At 55.5% G+C, this 14,701-nt stretch overlaps 1 protein-coding gene across 1 annotated transcript in view; it reads left to right on the top strand.

Moving 5' to 3' along the window:
- The first annotated feature begins 211 nt into the window (after positions 1–211).
- GLCCI1 (glucocorticoid induced 1) overlaps positions 212–14,701 on the top strand; it is a 55,869-nt gene continuing 41,379 nt past the window's right edge. Inside the window, exon 1 of the mRNA XM_069729348.1 lies at positions 212–604. Within this exon, the coding sequence (XP_069585449.1) occupies positions 316–604 (289 nt within the window). The 5' untranslated portion in view covers positions 212–315. The remainder of the gene's footprint in view (positions 605–14,701) is intronic.

Genomic DNA, 14,701 nt, shown 5'->3' with positions numbered 1-14,701 from the left:
GCACAGGACACGTGTATTACGCCTCAGCGCGTTATAGGCGCATGAACCGTCTGCTCCCTTTGCTGACGTCATTGAACTATTTTACGCTACAACCTCCACATGACCCCGCCCCTGACTCCTCGCTTCTATTTTATTGGCTGCGATTCTTACGTCAGGATTTGACCCAGTGTTGTGATTGGTGATGACGCACCGCCTGCCGCCTTGAGCCCCGCCCCTTCCCTCCTCGCCGCTGTGTGACAGTCGCCGGCCATTCGGGGGCCGCGGAGGAGCTGCGTCACCGGCGGTGGCGGGGAGACCGTGCATCTCGCCGCCGTCATGTCTTCCACTCACCCCCGAGTGAAGCGCGGCTCCGGCTCCCCTCCAAACGGCTCAGCTCGCCTCCTGCAGCCCATCCGGGCCACCGTGCCCTACCAGCTCCTGCACAGCAGCCCCAGCCGCTCCCCGTCCGCCTCGGTGGGGAGTAACACCGAGCCGGGGCCCCCGAGTCCTTCTCCTCCTTCCCCGCTGCTCGCACAATCTCACAGCAGCCCTGAGGCGGCCAGAACCCGGAGGAGGAGGAGCAGCTCCCCGGAGAGGAGGAACACGGCGTCCCCCGGGAGCAGAGGTGAGCGGCCGCCTCTTGTTACCTCCTGCGAGGGCAGCATGGCGCCGAGCTCACGTCCCCCGCCGGCATGCGGCTCTGCTGCTGGGCCACAACCGGGGGAGAGGAGCGTCCTCGTGATTACAGGCCATGTGTGCCCTGGAAACAGCGGGGGTCTGGGGTGCAGTGCACTCTATGGGGGGTCTAGAGCTGGAGGTCTGGGGTGCAGTGCACTCTATGGGGGGTCTAGAGCTGGAGGTCTGGGGTGCAGTGCACTCTATGGGGGGTCTAGAGCTAGAGGTTTGGAGCAGTGCACACTCTTATGGGGGTCTAGAGCTGGGAGGGAGGTCTGGAGTGCAGTGCACGCTCTGGGGGGGTCTAGAGCTGGGAGGGAGGTCTGGGGTGCAGTGCACGCTCTGGGGGTCTAGAGCTGGGAGGGGGGTCTGGAGTGCAGTGCACGCTCTGAGGGGTCTAGAGCTGGGAGGGGGGTCTGGAGTGCAGTGCACGCTCTGGGGGGTCTAGAGCTGGAGGTCTGGAGCAGTGCACACTCTGGGGGGTCTAGAGCTGGAGGTCTGGAGCAGTGCACGCTCTGGGGGGTCTAGAGCTGGAGGTTTGGAGCAGTGCACGCTCTGGGGGGTCTAGAGCTGGAGGTCTGGAACAGTGCACGCTCTGGGGGGTCTAGAGCTGGGAGGGGGGTCTGGAGTGCAGTGCACGCTCTGGGGGGGTCTAGAGCTGGTGGTCTGGAGCAGTGCACGCTCTGGGGGGTCTAGAGCTGGGAGGGGGGTCTGGAGTGCAGTGCACGCTCTGGGGGGTCCAGAGCTGGGAGGGGGGTCTGGAGTGCAGTGCACGCTCTGGGGGGTCTAGAGCTGGAGGTCTGGAGCAGTGCACACTCTGGGGGGTCTAGAGCTGGAGGTCTGGAGCAGTGCACACTCTGGGGGGTCTAGAGCTGGAGGTCTGGAGCAGTGCACGCTCTGGGGGGTCTGGAGCAGTGCACGCTCTGGGGGGTCTAGAGCTGGAGGTCTGGAGCAGTGCACGCTCTGGGGGGTCTAGAGCTGGAGGTCTGGAGCAGTGCACGCTCTGGGGGGTCTAGAGCTGGAGGTCTGGAGCAGTGCACGCTCTGGGGGGTCTAGAGCTGGAGGTCTGGAGCAGTGCACGCTCTGGGGGGTCTAGAGCTGGGAGGGGGGTCTGGAGTGCAGTGCACGCTCTGGGGGTCTAGAGCTGGAGGTCTGGAGCAGTGCACACTCCTAAGGGGGTCTAGAGCTGGAGGTCTGGAGCAGTGCACACTCTTATGGGGGTCTAGAGCTGGAGGTCTGGAGTGCAGTGCACGCTCTGGGGGTCTAGAGCTGGGAGGGATCTGGAGTGCAGTGCACGCTCTAAGGGGGTCTAGAATTGGAGGTCTGGAGCAGTGCACGCTCTAAGGGGGTCTAGAATTTGAGGTCTGGTGCAGTGCACGCTCTGGGGGGTCTAGAGCTGGAGGTTTGGAGCAGTGCACGTTCTGGGGGGTCTAGAGCTGGGAGGGGGGTCTGGAGTGCAGTGCACGCTCTTAAGGGGGTCTAGAGCTGGAGCAGTGCACGCTCTTATGGGGGTCAAGAGCTGGAGGTCTGGAGTGCAGTGCACGCTCTGGGGGGTCTAGAGCTGGAGGTTTGGAGCAGTGCACGCTCTGGGGGAATCTAGAGCTGGGAGGGGGGTCTGGAGTGCAGTGCACGCTCTTAAGGGGGTCTAGAGCTGGAGGTCTGGAGTGCAGTGCACGCTCTGGGGGGTCTAGAGCTGGAAGTTTGGAGCAGTGCACGCTCTGGGGGGGTCTAGAGCTGGAGGTTTGGAGGAGTGCACGCTCTGGGGGGGTCTAGAGCTGGAGGTTTGGAGCAGTGCACGCTCTGGGGGGTCTAGAGCTGGAGCAGTGCACGCTCTGGGGGGCCTAGAGCTGGAGGTCTGGAGCAGTGCACGCTCTAAGGGGGTCTAGAGCTGGAGGTTTGGAGCAGTGCACGCTCTGGGGGGTCTAGAGCGGGTAGGGGGGTCTTTAGTGCAGTGCACGCTGTGGGGGTCTAGAGCTGGGAGGGGGGGTCTGGAGTGCAGTGCACGCTCTGTTGGGTCTAGAGCTGGAGGTTTGGAGCAGTGCACGCTCTGGGGGGTCTAGAGCTGGGAGGGGGTCTGGAGTGCAGTGCACGCTCTGTTGGGTCTAGAGCTGGAGGTTTGGAGCAGTGCACGCTCTGGGGGGTCTGGAGTGCAGTGCACGCTCTAAGGCGGTCTAGAGCTGGAGTTCTGGAGCAGTGCACACTCTTAAGGGGGTCTAGAACTGGAGGTTTGGAGCAGTGCACGCTCTAAGGGGTCTAGAGCTGGAGTGCAGTGCACGCTCTGGGGGGTCTAGGGCTGGGAGGGGGTCTGGAGTGCAGTGCACGCTCTATGGGGGTTTTAGAGCTGGTGGGGGGGTCTGGAGTGCAGTGCACGCTCTGGGGGGGTCTATAGCTGGAGTGCAGTGCACGCTCTGGGGGGGTCTATAGCTGGAGGGCAGTGCACGCTCTTGTGGGTCTAGAGCTGGAGGGGGTCTGGAGTGCAGTGCATGCTCTAAGGGGGTCTAGAGCTGGGGGTCTGGAGTGCAGTGCACGCTCTGGGGGGGGTCTAGAGCTGGGAGGGGGGGTCTGGAGTGCAGTGCACCCTCTGGGGGGTCTAGAGCTGGGCTCGAGTGCAGTGAACGCTCTTGTGGGTCTAGAGCTGGGGGGATTGGAGTGCAGTGCACGCTCTTGTGGGTCTAGAGCTGGGGGGATTGGAGTGCAGTGCACGCTCTTGTGGGTCTAGAGCTGGGGGGATTGGAGTGCAGTGCACGCTCTTGTGGGTCTAGAGCTGGGGGGATTGGAGTGCAGTGCACGCTCTTGTGGGTCTAGAGCTGGGGGGATTGGAGTGCAGTGCACGCTCTTGTGGGTCTAGAGCTGGGGGGATTGGAGTGCAGTGCACGCTCTTGTGGGTCTAGAGCTGGGGGGATTGGAGTGCAGTGCACGCTCTTGTGGGTCTAGAGCTGGGGGGATTGGAGTGCAGTGCACGCTCTTGTGGGTCTAGAGCTGGGGGGTCTGGAGTGCAGTGCACGCTCTAAGGGGGTCTAGAGCTGGGGGGTCTGGAGTGCAGTGCACGCTCTGGGGGGGGGTGTCTGGAGTGCAGTGCAGTGAGTGCACGCTCTAAGGGGGGTCTAGGGCTGGGAGGGGGGTCTGGAGTGCAGTGCACCCTCTGGGGGGTCTAGAGCTGGGCTCTGGAGTGCAGTGCACGCTCTGGGGGGTCTAGAGCTGGTGGGGTCTGGAGGGCAGTGCACACTCTGGGGGTCTAGAGCTGGTGGGGTCTGGAGGGCAGTGCACGCTCTGGGGGTCTAGAGCTGGTGGGGTCTGGAGTGCAGTGCACGCTCTTGAGGGTCTAGAGCTGGGGGGGTCTGGAGTGCAGTGCACGCTCTTGTGGGTCTAGAGCTGGGGGGTCGAATGCAGTGCACGCTCTTGTGGGTCTATAGCTGGGGAGGGTCTATGGAGTGCAGTGCACGCTCTTGGGGGTCTAGAGCTGGGGGGTCTGGAGTGCAGTGCACGCTTTTGGGGGTCTACAGCTGGGGGGGTCTGGAGTGCAGTGCACGCTCTTGTGTCGAGCTGGAGTGCAGTGCACGCTCTTGTGGGTCTAGAGCTGGGGCGTCTGGAGTGCAGTGCACGCTCTAAGGGGGTCTAGAGCTGGGGGGTCTGGAGTGCAGTGCACGCTCTGGGGGGGGGTCTGGAGCTGGGAGGGGGTCTGGAGTGCAGTGCACGCTCTGTTGGGTCTAGAGCTGGAGGTTTGGAGCAGTGCACGCTCTGGGGGGTCTAGAGCTGGGAGGGGGGTCTGGAGTGCAGTGCACGCTCTAAGGCGGTCTAGAGCTGGAGTTCTGGAGCAGTGCACACTCTTAAGGGGGTCTAGAACTGGAGGTTTGGAGCAGTGCACGCTCTAAGGGGTCTAGAGCTGGAGTGCAGTGCACGCTCTGGGGGGTCTAGGGCTGGGAGGGGGTCTGGAGTGCAGTGCACGCTCTATGGGGGTTTTAGAGCTGGTGGGGGGGTCTGGAGTGCAGTGCACGCTCTGGGGGGGTCTATAGCTGGAGGGCAGTGCACGCTCTTGTGGGTCTAGAGCTGGAGGGGGTCTGGAGTGCAGTGCATGCTCTAAGGGGGTCTAGAGCTGGGGGTCTGGAGTGCAGTGCACGCTCTGGGGGGGGTCTAGAGCTGGGAGGGGGGGTCTGGAGTGCAGTGCACCCTCTGGGGGGTCTAGAGCTGGGCTCGAGTGCAGTGAACGCTCTTGTGGGTCTAGAGCTGGGGGGATTGGAGTGCAGTGCACGCTCTTGTGGGTCTAGAGCTGGGGGGATTGGAGTGCAGTGCATGCTCTTGTGGGTCTAGAGCTGGGGGGATTGGAGTGCAGTGCACGCTCTTGTGGGTCTAGAGCTGTGGGGGGATTGGAGTGCAGTGCACGCTCTTGTGGGTCTAGAGCTGGGGGGATTGGAGTGCAGTGCACGCTCTTGTGGGTCTAGAGCTGGGGGGATTGGAGTGCAGTGCACGCTCTTGTGGGTCTAGAGCTGGGGGGATTGGAGTGCAGTGCACGCTCTTGTGGGTCTAGAGCTGGGGGGATTGGAGTGCAGTGCACGCTCTTGTGGGTCTAGAGCTGGGGGGTCTGGAGTGCAGTGCACGCTCTGGGGGGGGGTCTGGAGTGCAGTGCAGTGAGTGCACGCTCTAAGGGGGGTCTAGGGCTGGGAGGGGGGTCTGGAGTGCAGTGCACCCTCTGGGGGGTCTAGAGCTGGGCTCTGGAGTGCAGTGCACGCTCTGGGGGGTCTAGAGCTGGTGGGGTCTGGAGGGCAGTGCACACTCTGGGGGTCTAGAGCTGGTGGGGTCTGGAGGGCAGTGCACGCTCTGGGGGTCTAGAGCTGGTGGGGTCTGGAGTGCAGTGCACGCTCTTGAGGGTCTAGAGCTGGGGGGGTCTGGAGTGCAGTGCACGCTCTTGTGGGTCTAGAGCTGGGGGGGTTGAATGCAGTGCACGCTCTTGTGGGTCTATAGCTGGGGAGGGTCTATGGAGTGCAGTGCACGCTCTTGGGGGTCTAGAGCTGGGGGGTCTGGAGTGCAGTGCACGCTTTTGGGGGTCTACAACTGGGGGGGTCTGGAGTGCAGTGCACGCTCTTGTGGGTCTAGAGCTGGGGCGTCTGGAGTGCAGTGCACGCTCTAAGGGGGTCTAGAGCTGGGGGGTCTGGAGTGCAGTGCACGCTCTGGGGGGGGGGTCTGGAGTGCAGTGCAGTGAGTGCACGCTCTAAGGGGGGTCTAGGGCTGGGAGGGGGGTCTGGAGTGCAGTGCACCCTCTGGGGGGGTCTAGAGCTGGTGGGGTCTGGAGGGCAGTGCACACTCTGGGGGTCTAGAGCTGGTGGGGTCTGGAGGGCAGTGCACGCTCTGGGGGTCTAGAGCTGGTGGGGTCTGGAGTGCAGTGCACGCTCTTGAGGGTCTAGAGCTGGGGGGGTCTGGAGTGCAGTGCACGCTCTTGTGGGTCTAGAGCTGGGGGGGTCGAATGCAGTGCACGCTCTTGTGGGTCTATAGCTGGGGAGGGTCTATGGAGTGCAGTGCACGCTCTTGGGGGTCTAGAGCTGGGGGGTCTGGAGTGCAGTGCACGCTTTTGGGGGTCTACAGCTGGGGGGGTCTGGAGTGCAGTGCACGCTCTTGTGTCGAGCTGGAGTGCAGTGCACGCTCTTGTGGGTCTAGAGCTGGGGGGTTTGGAGGGCAGTGCAGCCTCTTGTGGGTCTAGAGCTGGGGAGCAGTGCATTCATTTATTCTAGAACAGAGCAGGGTGCAGTGTAGAAACTTGTGGTGCTAGCTCTGGTGTTGCAGTGCAAGCTGGGGGGATTGGAGTGCAGTGCACACTCTAAGGGGGTCTAGAGCTGGGGGGTCTGGAGTGCAGTGCACACTCTAAGGGGGTCTAGAGCTGGGGTGTCTGGAGTGCAGTGCACGCTCTTGTGTGTCGAGCTGGGGTGTCTGGAGTGCAGTCTTGTGGATCTAGAGCTGGGGGGGTCTGGAGTGCAGTGCACACTCTAAGGGGGTCTAGAGCTGGGGTGTCTGGAGTGCAGTGCACGCTCTTGTGTGTCGAGCTGGGGTGTCTGGAGTGCAGTCTTGTGGGTCTAGAGCTGGGGGGTTTGGAGTGCAGTGCAGCCTCTTGTGGGTCTAGAGCTAGGGAGCAGTGCATTCATTCTAGAACAGAGCAGGGTGCAGTGTAGAAACTTGTGGTTCTAGAGAAGAACCACACTTGCACTTGTGGTGCATGCTCATGCGGTTCTAGAGAAGCTTGGGGTCTGGAGTGCAGTGCATGTGTTTAGAGTTCTTGGTCAGGGCTTAGACTTGCAGTTGTAGATCTGAGCTGGTAGTTTGGAGTGCATGTACTTGTTTCTTGATCAGAGATGCCTGCATTTCTAAGTATGGAGTGCATTTCTGTGAATGAGCTGATCTGGAGTGCAGCGTATGTCCTTGTGGTTCTAGATCATTAGTGGTGCTTGCTTTTCTAGGAATGGAGTGCAGTGCATTCACATTGGCTGCGATGGTGGTCCGGAGACACATGATGGTACTTGAATTTCCAGGTGTGGAGTGCAACGCATGCACTTGGAAGTTCTAGATCTGAGCTGGTGCTTCCTTGCATGCACTTGTGGTTCTGTGACCTGAGCTTGGGAAATGCCAGCGCGGTACTCTAGGTGTAGATGAGTTCCTGGTTCTGGAGCAGAAACTTTGCCTGATGTTCTAGAGCTGCGTACGTAATGTAGATATGTGAATAACTACATCGGGCAGTACTCCACTCCAGACTTTCGGAACTACAAGTTTTTGTCCTGCCCTTGACCCAGAAAGCATTAGTACGGTGTAATTGTGCTGGGAGTCTAGAACAGTTCTAGAGCAGCGCTCCCCGATCTGTGCTCTAACAACTGTTACAAAACTGCTACACCCAAAGTGCCCTGGGAGGATGCAGCTGTCGGAGCTGCTGGCAGTAGCAGCTTTGCAAAAAAATACTAGAGGCCCACATGCTCGAGGAGTGACTGGTGTGCTGTATGTGCTGCTGTACAGACATGGCTGGGTTCTGGAGTAGGCGGTTTCGCTTTGATTCCAGATCAATGTGTACACTTTCAGATCTAGAATCGTTCTGACAATACGACCTTTCTGGCCTTTGTAGGCGACGATCGCTTCCAAAGAAGACGCTCGCACCTAAAGCTCCAGAACAGCCTTGGTGCATGTGATGCAGAGGTGTGACGGTCTGGAGTGAATGATTCTAGGTCAATGGCACGTCGGGAACTTGTAGTGCTGGAATGATTTCATTTGTGATCTGGATCAATGTCTGTCTAGAACAGGGCTGGGAATATTAAGGTCTGGAATAGTCCTCGCTAATAGCTGCAAAACTACTGCACTCTTCCACACAGCCTGCTGGGAGTAGTAGTAGTTTTGCGACTGACGGAGCGCCTCAGGATGGAGTTGGCACTGGGCGCTCATCCTATGCTGTGCCCAGCATTACTTACCCCTGCAATAAATTGCCTGCAGTCCTGTGGAAAACACAATATGCCAATCCGGCACTGCTACATCTGTGTGATGTGTGGCTTTACGTACGACTGCTGGGAATTTCCGCTAGTTAACAATCTCGCCTCTACCATATCTCTGCACCCTGATGTTACCCCAGTTCTGGGTGAAACCAGAAACTTTGTACAACATATGTAGCAGAGCTGAGGTTGTGCTATATCCCTATTTAATACCACAGATACTGTGAAGTTAGTGTGCATGGACTGTATCGCAAACTCAGCTCTGCTACATCTGTGCTCACCATGATTTTTATATCTGGTTTCACATAGAAGAATGTAGCACAGTTGAGTATCCGCTGCGTTCCTGTGTAAAATCGCAATGTGCACTGATGTAGTTGGACCGCAGCGCACATTCACCTCTGCTACATCTGTGCACTCAATGATTTTACAATATTTGTGGCTTTACATAGGATTGGAGCACACTGTCCACAGATGGAGCAGAGCTTGGGCAGCAGTCCTCAAGGAGAAGCCTCAAATATCGTAAAACAATTCTGTGCGCAGATGTAGCAGAGGTGAATGCGCTGTGGTCCAGCTACCTCTGCACACTGTTGTGATTTTTTTTTTTCTCAGTATTTATGGCTTTACGTGGGACTGCAGCACAATCCCAACTCTACTTCTCTGCACACTTTAATTTTACCTAGGACTGCAGCACAACGTGTGCTTGGATGTAGTAGAGTTGAGTTTTTCTGCAGTCTTATATAAAAGGTAAGGGTGCAGTGCCACAAGTCGACAGCGTTATCAGCGGTTCTATATTCTGCCACATCCCCCTCCATATCATATCTCACTATATCTATCAGAGTAAGCAAGCAGCATGGCGGTATCGCAATGGAGCAGAGCTCAGTCTGTCAGCAGAAGGCTTACCAGCAGTCCTATGTAAAGCCACAAACACTGCGAGCTGTCAATTTGCATAGGACTGCAGATGAACCTACCCCCATCCTCGCTGCAAAGAAAAGTCCGGCTCTGCTTCATCTTCCCATCCTCGTGCCGCTTTGCGCCGGTCTCTTTAATTGGCGTCTGTGGCTCTGACATCAGTCCCAGGTGGCATCCGCTCTAATATCTCCGCTCAGCGCTGTAGCGACGTCATCGTACAACCCCGGGGACCGATTTGCCAAGGTGAAACCAGGGAGCGCAGTGTAATTAGAAGATCCCGCTTCTTAATTGGTCTGTAAGGTCGTCTGAGCGTCGCCTGCGCTGCTGCGGGCTGATGGGGGGTGATGGTAGCGGGAGGGATGATTTTCTTAGCACTATTTCCCCCCCCCTCATTTGTAAGTTGCGTTTTCCGGGGGCTTTGTTATGAAGCCCCCGTCCCCTTGTATTGGATTCTTCCTGACCATTCGCTGATCCTTAACGGTCTGGATCATCGGTGATCGGTTCTTCCTTGCAGTGGCCACTACTGGGGACATGTGGTATTACATGCCAGTCATTCATATACTGTAAGTATGGATCAGTCGACCTCTAATGCTTGGTGGCTCCTAGCTGAGGGTCCGGAGTGTGGGACCCCTCCTGAGGCCAGCTTCACACGAGCGTATGTCACTGGCCATGTACACACTTAAAATGCTGTAAGTTCAGGGTTGGAGATACGCGGTCAGGCATTGCGGCCCATGTAACGTGAAATAAGCTCGAGTGGACGCATCCTTAGATATGGAAAACTATTTTTTTTTCTTAGCCCGTTCATCTTGGCAGTGGCTGCTGATGCTCTGCTTTGTTTGCACAGCTTTTTTCCATGTTGGCGGCTGCAGGGGACGCTCTGCTATTTTCCATAGACTTTCTGCATCTTGGCAACTGCAAGAGGAGCACTGCTGGCTCCTGTGTCTGGGCACCTGCGGGGGGCGCTGTGCTGGATAGCATGGGCTTCCTGTATCTAGGCGACTGCAGGGGACGCTCTGCTATTTTACGCAGGCAGCTGCGGCAGGCGCTCTGCTGGATGGCATAGGCTTCCTGTGTCTAGGCATCTGCGGGGGGCGCTCTACTTTTTGCATATGCTTTCTCCATCTCTGCAGCTGCATATATGTGTATTAATAAAACATTCGTGCCGCTGTCCTCCTGAGCGGACGCCACGATTTTGATGTTTAAGGGTACCGTCACACTATACGATTTACCTACGATCACGACCAGCGATACGACCTGGCCGTGATCGTAGGTAAATCGTAGTGTGGTCGCTGGGGAGCTGTCACACAGACAGCTCTCCAGCGACCAACGATGCCGAGGTCCCTGGGTAACCAGGGTAAACATCGGGTAACTAAGCGCAGGGCCGCGCTTAGTAACCCGATGTTTACCCTGGTTACAAGCGTAAAACTAAAAAAAACAAAAAACAGCACATACTTGCATTCTGGTGTCCGTCAGGTCCCTTGCCGTCTGCTTCCCGCACTCACTGACTGCCGGCCGTAAAGTGAAAGCACAGCCGCTGTGCTCTGCTTTCACTTTACGGCCGGCAGTCACAGTGCGGGAAGCAGACGGCAAGGGACCTGACGGACACCAGAATGTAAGTATGTGCTGTTTGTTTTTTTTTTAGTTTTACGCTTGTAACCAGGGTAAACATCGGGTTACTAAGCGCGGTCCTGCACTTAGTTACCCGATGTTTACCCTGGTTACAAGCGAACGCATCGCTGGATCGCATCGCTAGATCGGTGTCACACACACCGATCTAGCGATGACAGCGGGAGATCCAGCGATGAAAGAATGTTCCAAACGATCTGCTACGACGTACGATTCTCAGCAGGATCCCTGATCGCTGCTGCGTGTCAGACACAGCGATATCGTAACGATATCGCTGGAACGTCACGAATCGTACCGTCGTAGCGATCGAAATGGTATAGTGTGACGGTACCCTAACACAAGTGACTTGAAATTGGGACACGTCTTGTGCCAGTAAATTGCGTAATTCCTTCCTGTCCTGGGCACCAGGGACCACAGGTGGAAGGTTATACTGTCCATGCCATGTGGCCTGTGTAGGAGGAAGGTGTACTGGTGGCTCTGTATCTGCAGCACTCACTCCCTTCCTCACTTACCAAAATTCTCTGAAGTTCTTCTAAGCTGCAGACACTTTTTGTACTTAAAGGGAACCTGTCACCCCCAAAATGGAAGTTGAGCTAAGCCCACCGGCATCGGGGGCTTAAGTACAGAATTCTGGGATGCTGTAGATAAGCCCCCGATGTATCCTGAAAGATGAGAAAAAGGTTAGATTATACTCACCCAGGGGCGGTCCCGGTGTGGTCCGGGCCGGCGCCTCCCATCTTCTTACGATGACGTCCTCTTCTTGTCTTCACGCTGCGGCTCCGGCGCAGGCGTACTTTATCCTCCCTGTTGAGAGCAGAGCAAAGTACTGCAGTGCGCAGGGAGAGGTCAGAGAGGCCCAGCGCCTGCGCACTGCAGTACTTTGCTCTTCCCTCAACAGAGAGGATATAGTACGCCGGAGCCGCAGCGTGAAGACAAGAAGAGGACGTCATCTGATGAAGATGGGAGGCCCCGGACCGCGAAGCCCACCGCAGCGGGGACCGCCCCTGGGTGAGTATAATCTAACCTCTTTTTTTTTTCTCATCTTTCAGGATACATCGGGGGCTTATCTACAGCATTACAGAATGCATTACATAATGCTGTAGATAAGCCCCTGATGCCGGTGGGCTTAGCTCACCTTCCATTTTGGGGGTGACAGGTTCCCTTTAAAATTAGTTTTATGTGTTATTTAGTGATGAGCGAATATACTCGTTGCTCGGGTTTTCCAGAGCACGCTCGGGTGATCTCTGAGAATTTGTTAGTGTTCGGATTTTTAGTTTACATTGCAGCAGCTACATGATTTACAACTGTTACACAGCTTGAGTACATGTGGGAATTCCCTAGCAACCAGGCAACCCCCACATGTACTCAGGCTGGCTAGTAGCTGTAAATCATGCAGCTGCGTCAAAAAAACTAAATCTCCGTGCACTAACAAATTCTCAGAGATCACCCGAGCGTGCTCTGGAAAACAATATTCGCTCATCACTAGTGTTACTGATTACTTTTGGTTAATAAAATTGCACTCATTTTCACTCTGCCATCTTGATTCCTTCCTTCATTCATTTTCAGACCCATGAAATGCAGTTTGCTATCTGATCGAAGAAGTTTCAGATGTCTCTCCCAGTAATATAGGCTGGATCTGAGCTTTGCCTGGGTCTCTCTCTCTCTCTCCCAGTAATATAGGCTGGATCTGAGCTTTGCCTGGGTCTCTCTCTCTCTCTCCCAGTAATATAGGCTGGATCTGAGCTTTGCCTGGGTCTCTCTCTCTCCCAGTAATATAGGCTGGATCTGAGCTTTCTCTCCCTCTCTCCCTGTAATATAGGCTGGATCTGAGCTTTGCCTGGGTCTCTCTCTCTCTCTCTCCCAGTAATATAGGCTGGATCTGAGCTTTGCCTGGGTCTCTCTCTCTCCCAGTAATATAGGCTGGATCTGAGCTTTGCCTGGGTCTCTCTCTCTCTCTCTCTCTCTCTCGCTCTCTCTCTCTCCCAGTAATATAGGCTGGATCTGAGCTTTGCCTGGGTCTCTCTCTCTCCCAGTAATATAGGCTGGATCTGAGCTTTGCCTGGGTCTCTCTCTCTCCCAGTAATATAGGCTGGATCTGAGCTTTGCCTGGGTCTCTCTCTCTCTCTCTCTCCCAGTAATATAGGCTGGATCTGAGCTTTGCCTGGGTCTCTCTCTCTCCCAGTAATATAGGCTGGATCTGAGCTTTCTCTCCCTCTCTCCCTGTAATATAGGCTGGATCTGAGCTTTGCCTGGGTCTCTCTCTCTCTCTCTCCCAGTAATATAGGCTGGATCTGAGCTTTGCCTGGGTCTCTCTCTCCCAGTAATATAGGCTGGATCTGAGCTGGGATTATATACATTAGACAGGACTGCTCTATTATGGGTATACCTTGGCGATTGGTAGAGCAGCTTAACATACTTTTTTTGCAAAAAAAAAAACGTATTAACTAAATACCCTGGATCTGAGCTTTACGTGGGTCTCTCTCTCTCCCAGTAATATAGGCTGGATCTGAGCTTTGCCTGGGTCTCTCTCCCAGTAATATAGGCTGGATCTGAGCTTTGCCTGGGTCTCTCTCCCAGTAATATAGGCTGGATCTGAGCTTTGTCTCGGTCTCTGTCTCTCTCTCTCCTTTGCCTGGGTCTCTCTCTCCCAGTAATATAGGCTGGATCTGAGCTTTGCCTCGGTCTCTCTCTCTATCTTGGTCTGTCTCTCTCTGCCAGTAATATAGGCTGGATCTGAGCTTTGCCTGTGACTCTGTCCCAGTAATATAGGCTGGATCTGAGCTATGCCTGGGTCTCTCTCCCAGTAATATAGGCTGGATCTGAGCTTTGCCTGTGACTCTGTCCCAGTAATATAGGCTGGATCTGAGCTTTGCCTGTGACTCTGTCCCAGTAATATAGGCTGGATCTGAGCTTTGCCTGTGACTCTGTCCCAGTAATATAGGCTGGATCTGAGCTTTGCCTGTGACTCTCTCCCAGTAATATAGGCTGGATCTGAGCTTTGCCTGTGACTCTCTCCCAGTAATATAGGCTGGATCTGAGCTGGGATTATATACATTAGACAGGACTGCTCTATTATGGGTATACCTTGGCGATTGGTAGAGCAGCTTAACATACTTTTTTTTTGCAAAAAAAACGTATTAACTAAATACCCTGGATCTGAGCTTTACGTGGGTCTCTCTCTCTCCCAGTAATATAGGCTGGATCTGAGCTTTGCCTGGGTCTCTCTCCCAGTAATATAGGCTGGATCTGAGCTTTGCCTGGGTCTCTCTCCCAGTAATATAGGCTGGATCTGAGCTTTGTCTCGGTCTCTGTCTCTCTCTCTCCTTTGCCTGGGTCTCTCTCGCCCAGTAATATAGGCTGGATCTGAGCTTTGCCTCGGTCTCTCTCTCTATCTTGGTCTGTCTCTCTCTCCCAGTAATATAGGCTGGATCTGAGCTTTGCCTGTGACTCTGTCCCAGTAATATAGGCTGGATCTGAGCTATGCCTGGGTCTCTCTCCCAGTAATATAGGCTGGATCTGAGCTTTGCCTGTGACTCTGTCCCAGTAATATAGGCTGGATCTGAGCTTTGCCTTTGACTCTGTCCCAGTAATATAGGCTGGATCTGAGCTTTGCCTGTGACTCTCTCCCAGTAATATAGGCTGGATCTGAGCTTTGCCTGTGACTCTGTCCCAGTAATATAGGCTAGATCTGAGCTTTGCCTGTGACTCTGTCCCAGTAATATAGGCTGGATCTGAGCTATGCCTGGGTCTCTCTCCCAGTAATATAGGCTGGATCTGAGCTTTGCCTGTGACTCTGTCCCAGTAATATAGGCTGGATCTGAGCTTTGCCTTTGACTCTGTCCCAGTAATATAGGCTGGATCTGAGCTTTGCCTGTGACTCTGTCCCAGTAATATAGGCTGGATCTGAGCTTTGCCTGTGACTCTGTCCCAGTAATATAGGCTGGATCTGAGCTTTGCCTGTGACTCTTTCCCACCGTTTAGTCTCTGTTGTGGCTCCCAGTTCCTGGTATTTGGTGGACATGTAATTGAAAGGAAGCAACCCATTTAACAAGGCAGGT

The sequence above is a fragment of the Ranitomeya imitator genome, chromosome 6 (assembly GCF_032444005.1).
Source record: "Ranitomeya imitator isolate aRanImi1 chromosome 6, aRanImi1.pri, whole genome shotgun sequence".
Taxonomy (NCBI): Eukaryota; Metazoa; Chordata; class Amphibia; order Anura; family Dendrobatidae; genus Ranitomeya; species Ranitomeya imitator.
The sequence above is the reverse complement of the archived record's forward strand: the minus strand, read 5'-3'. Positions and strand labels throughout refer to the sequence as shown.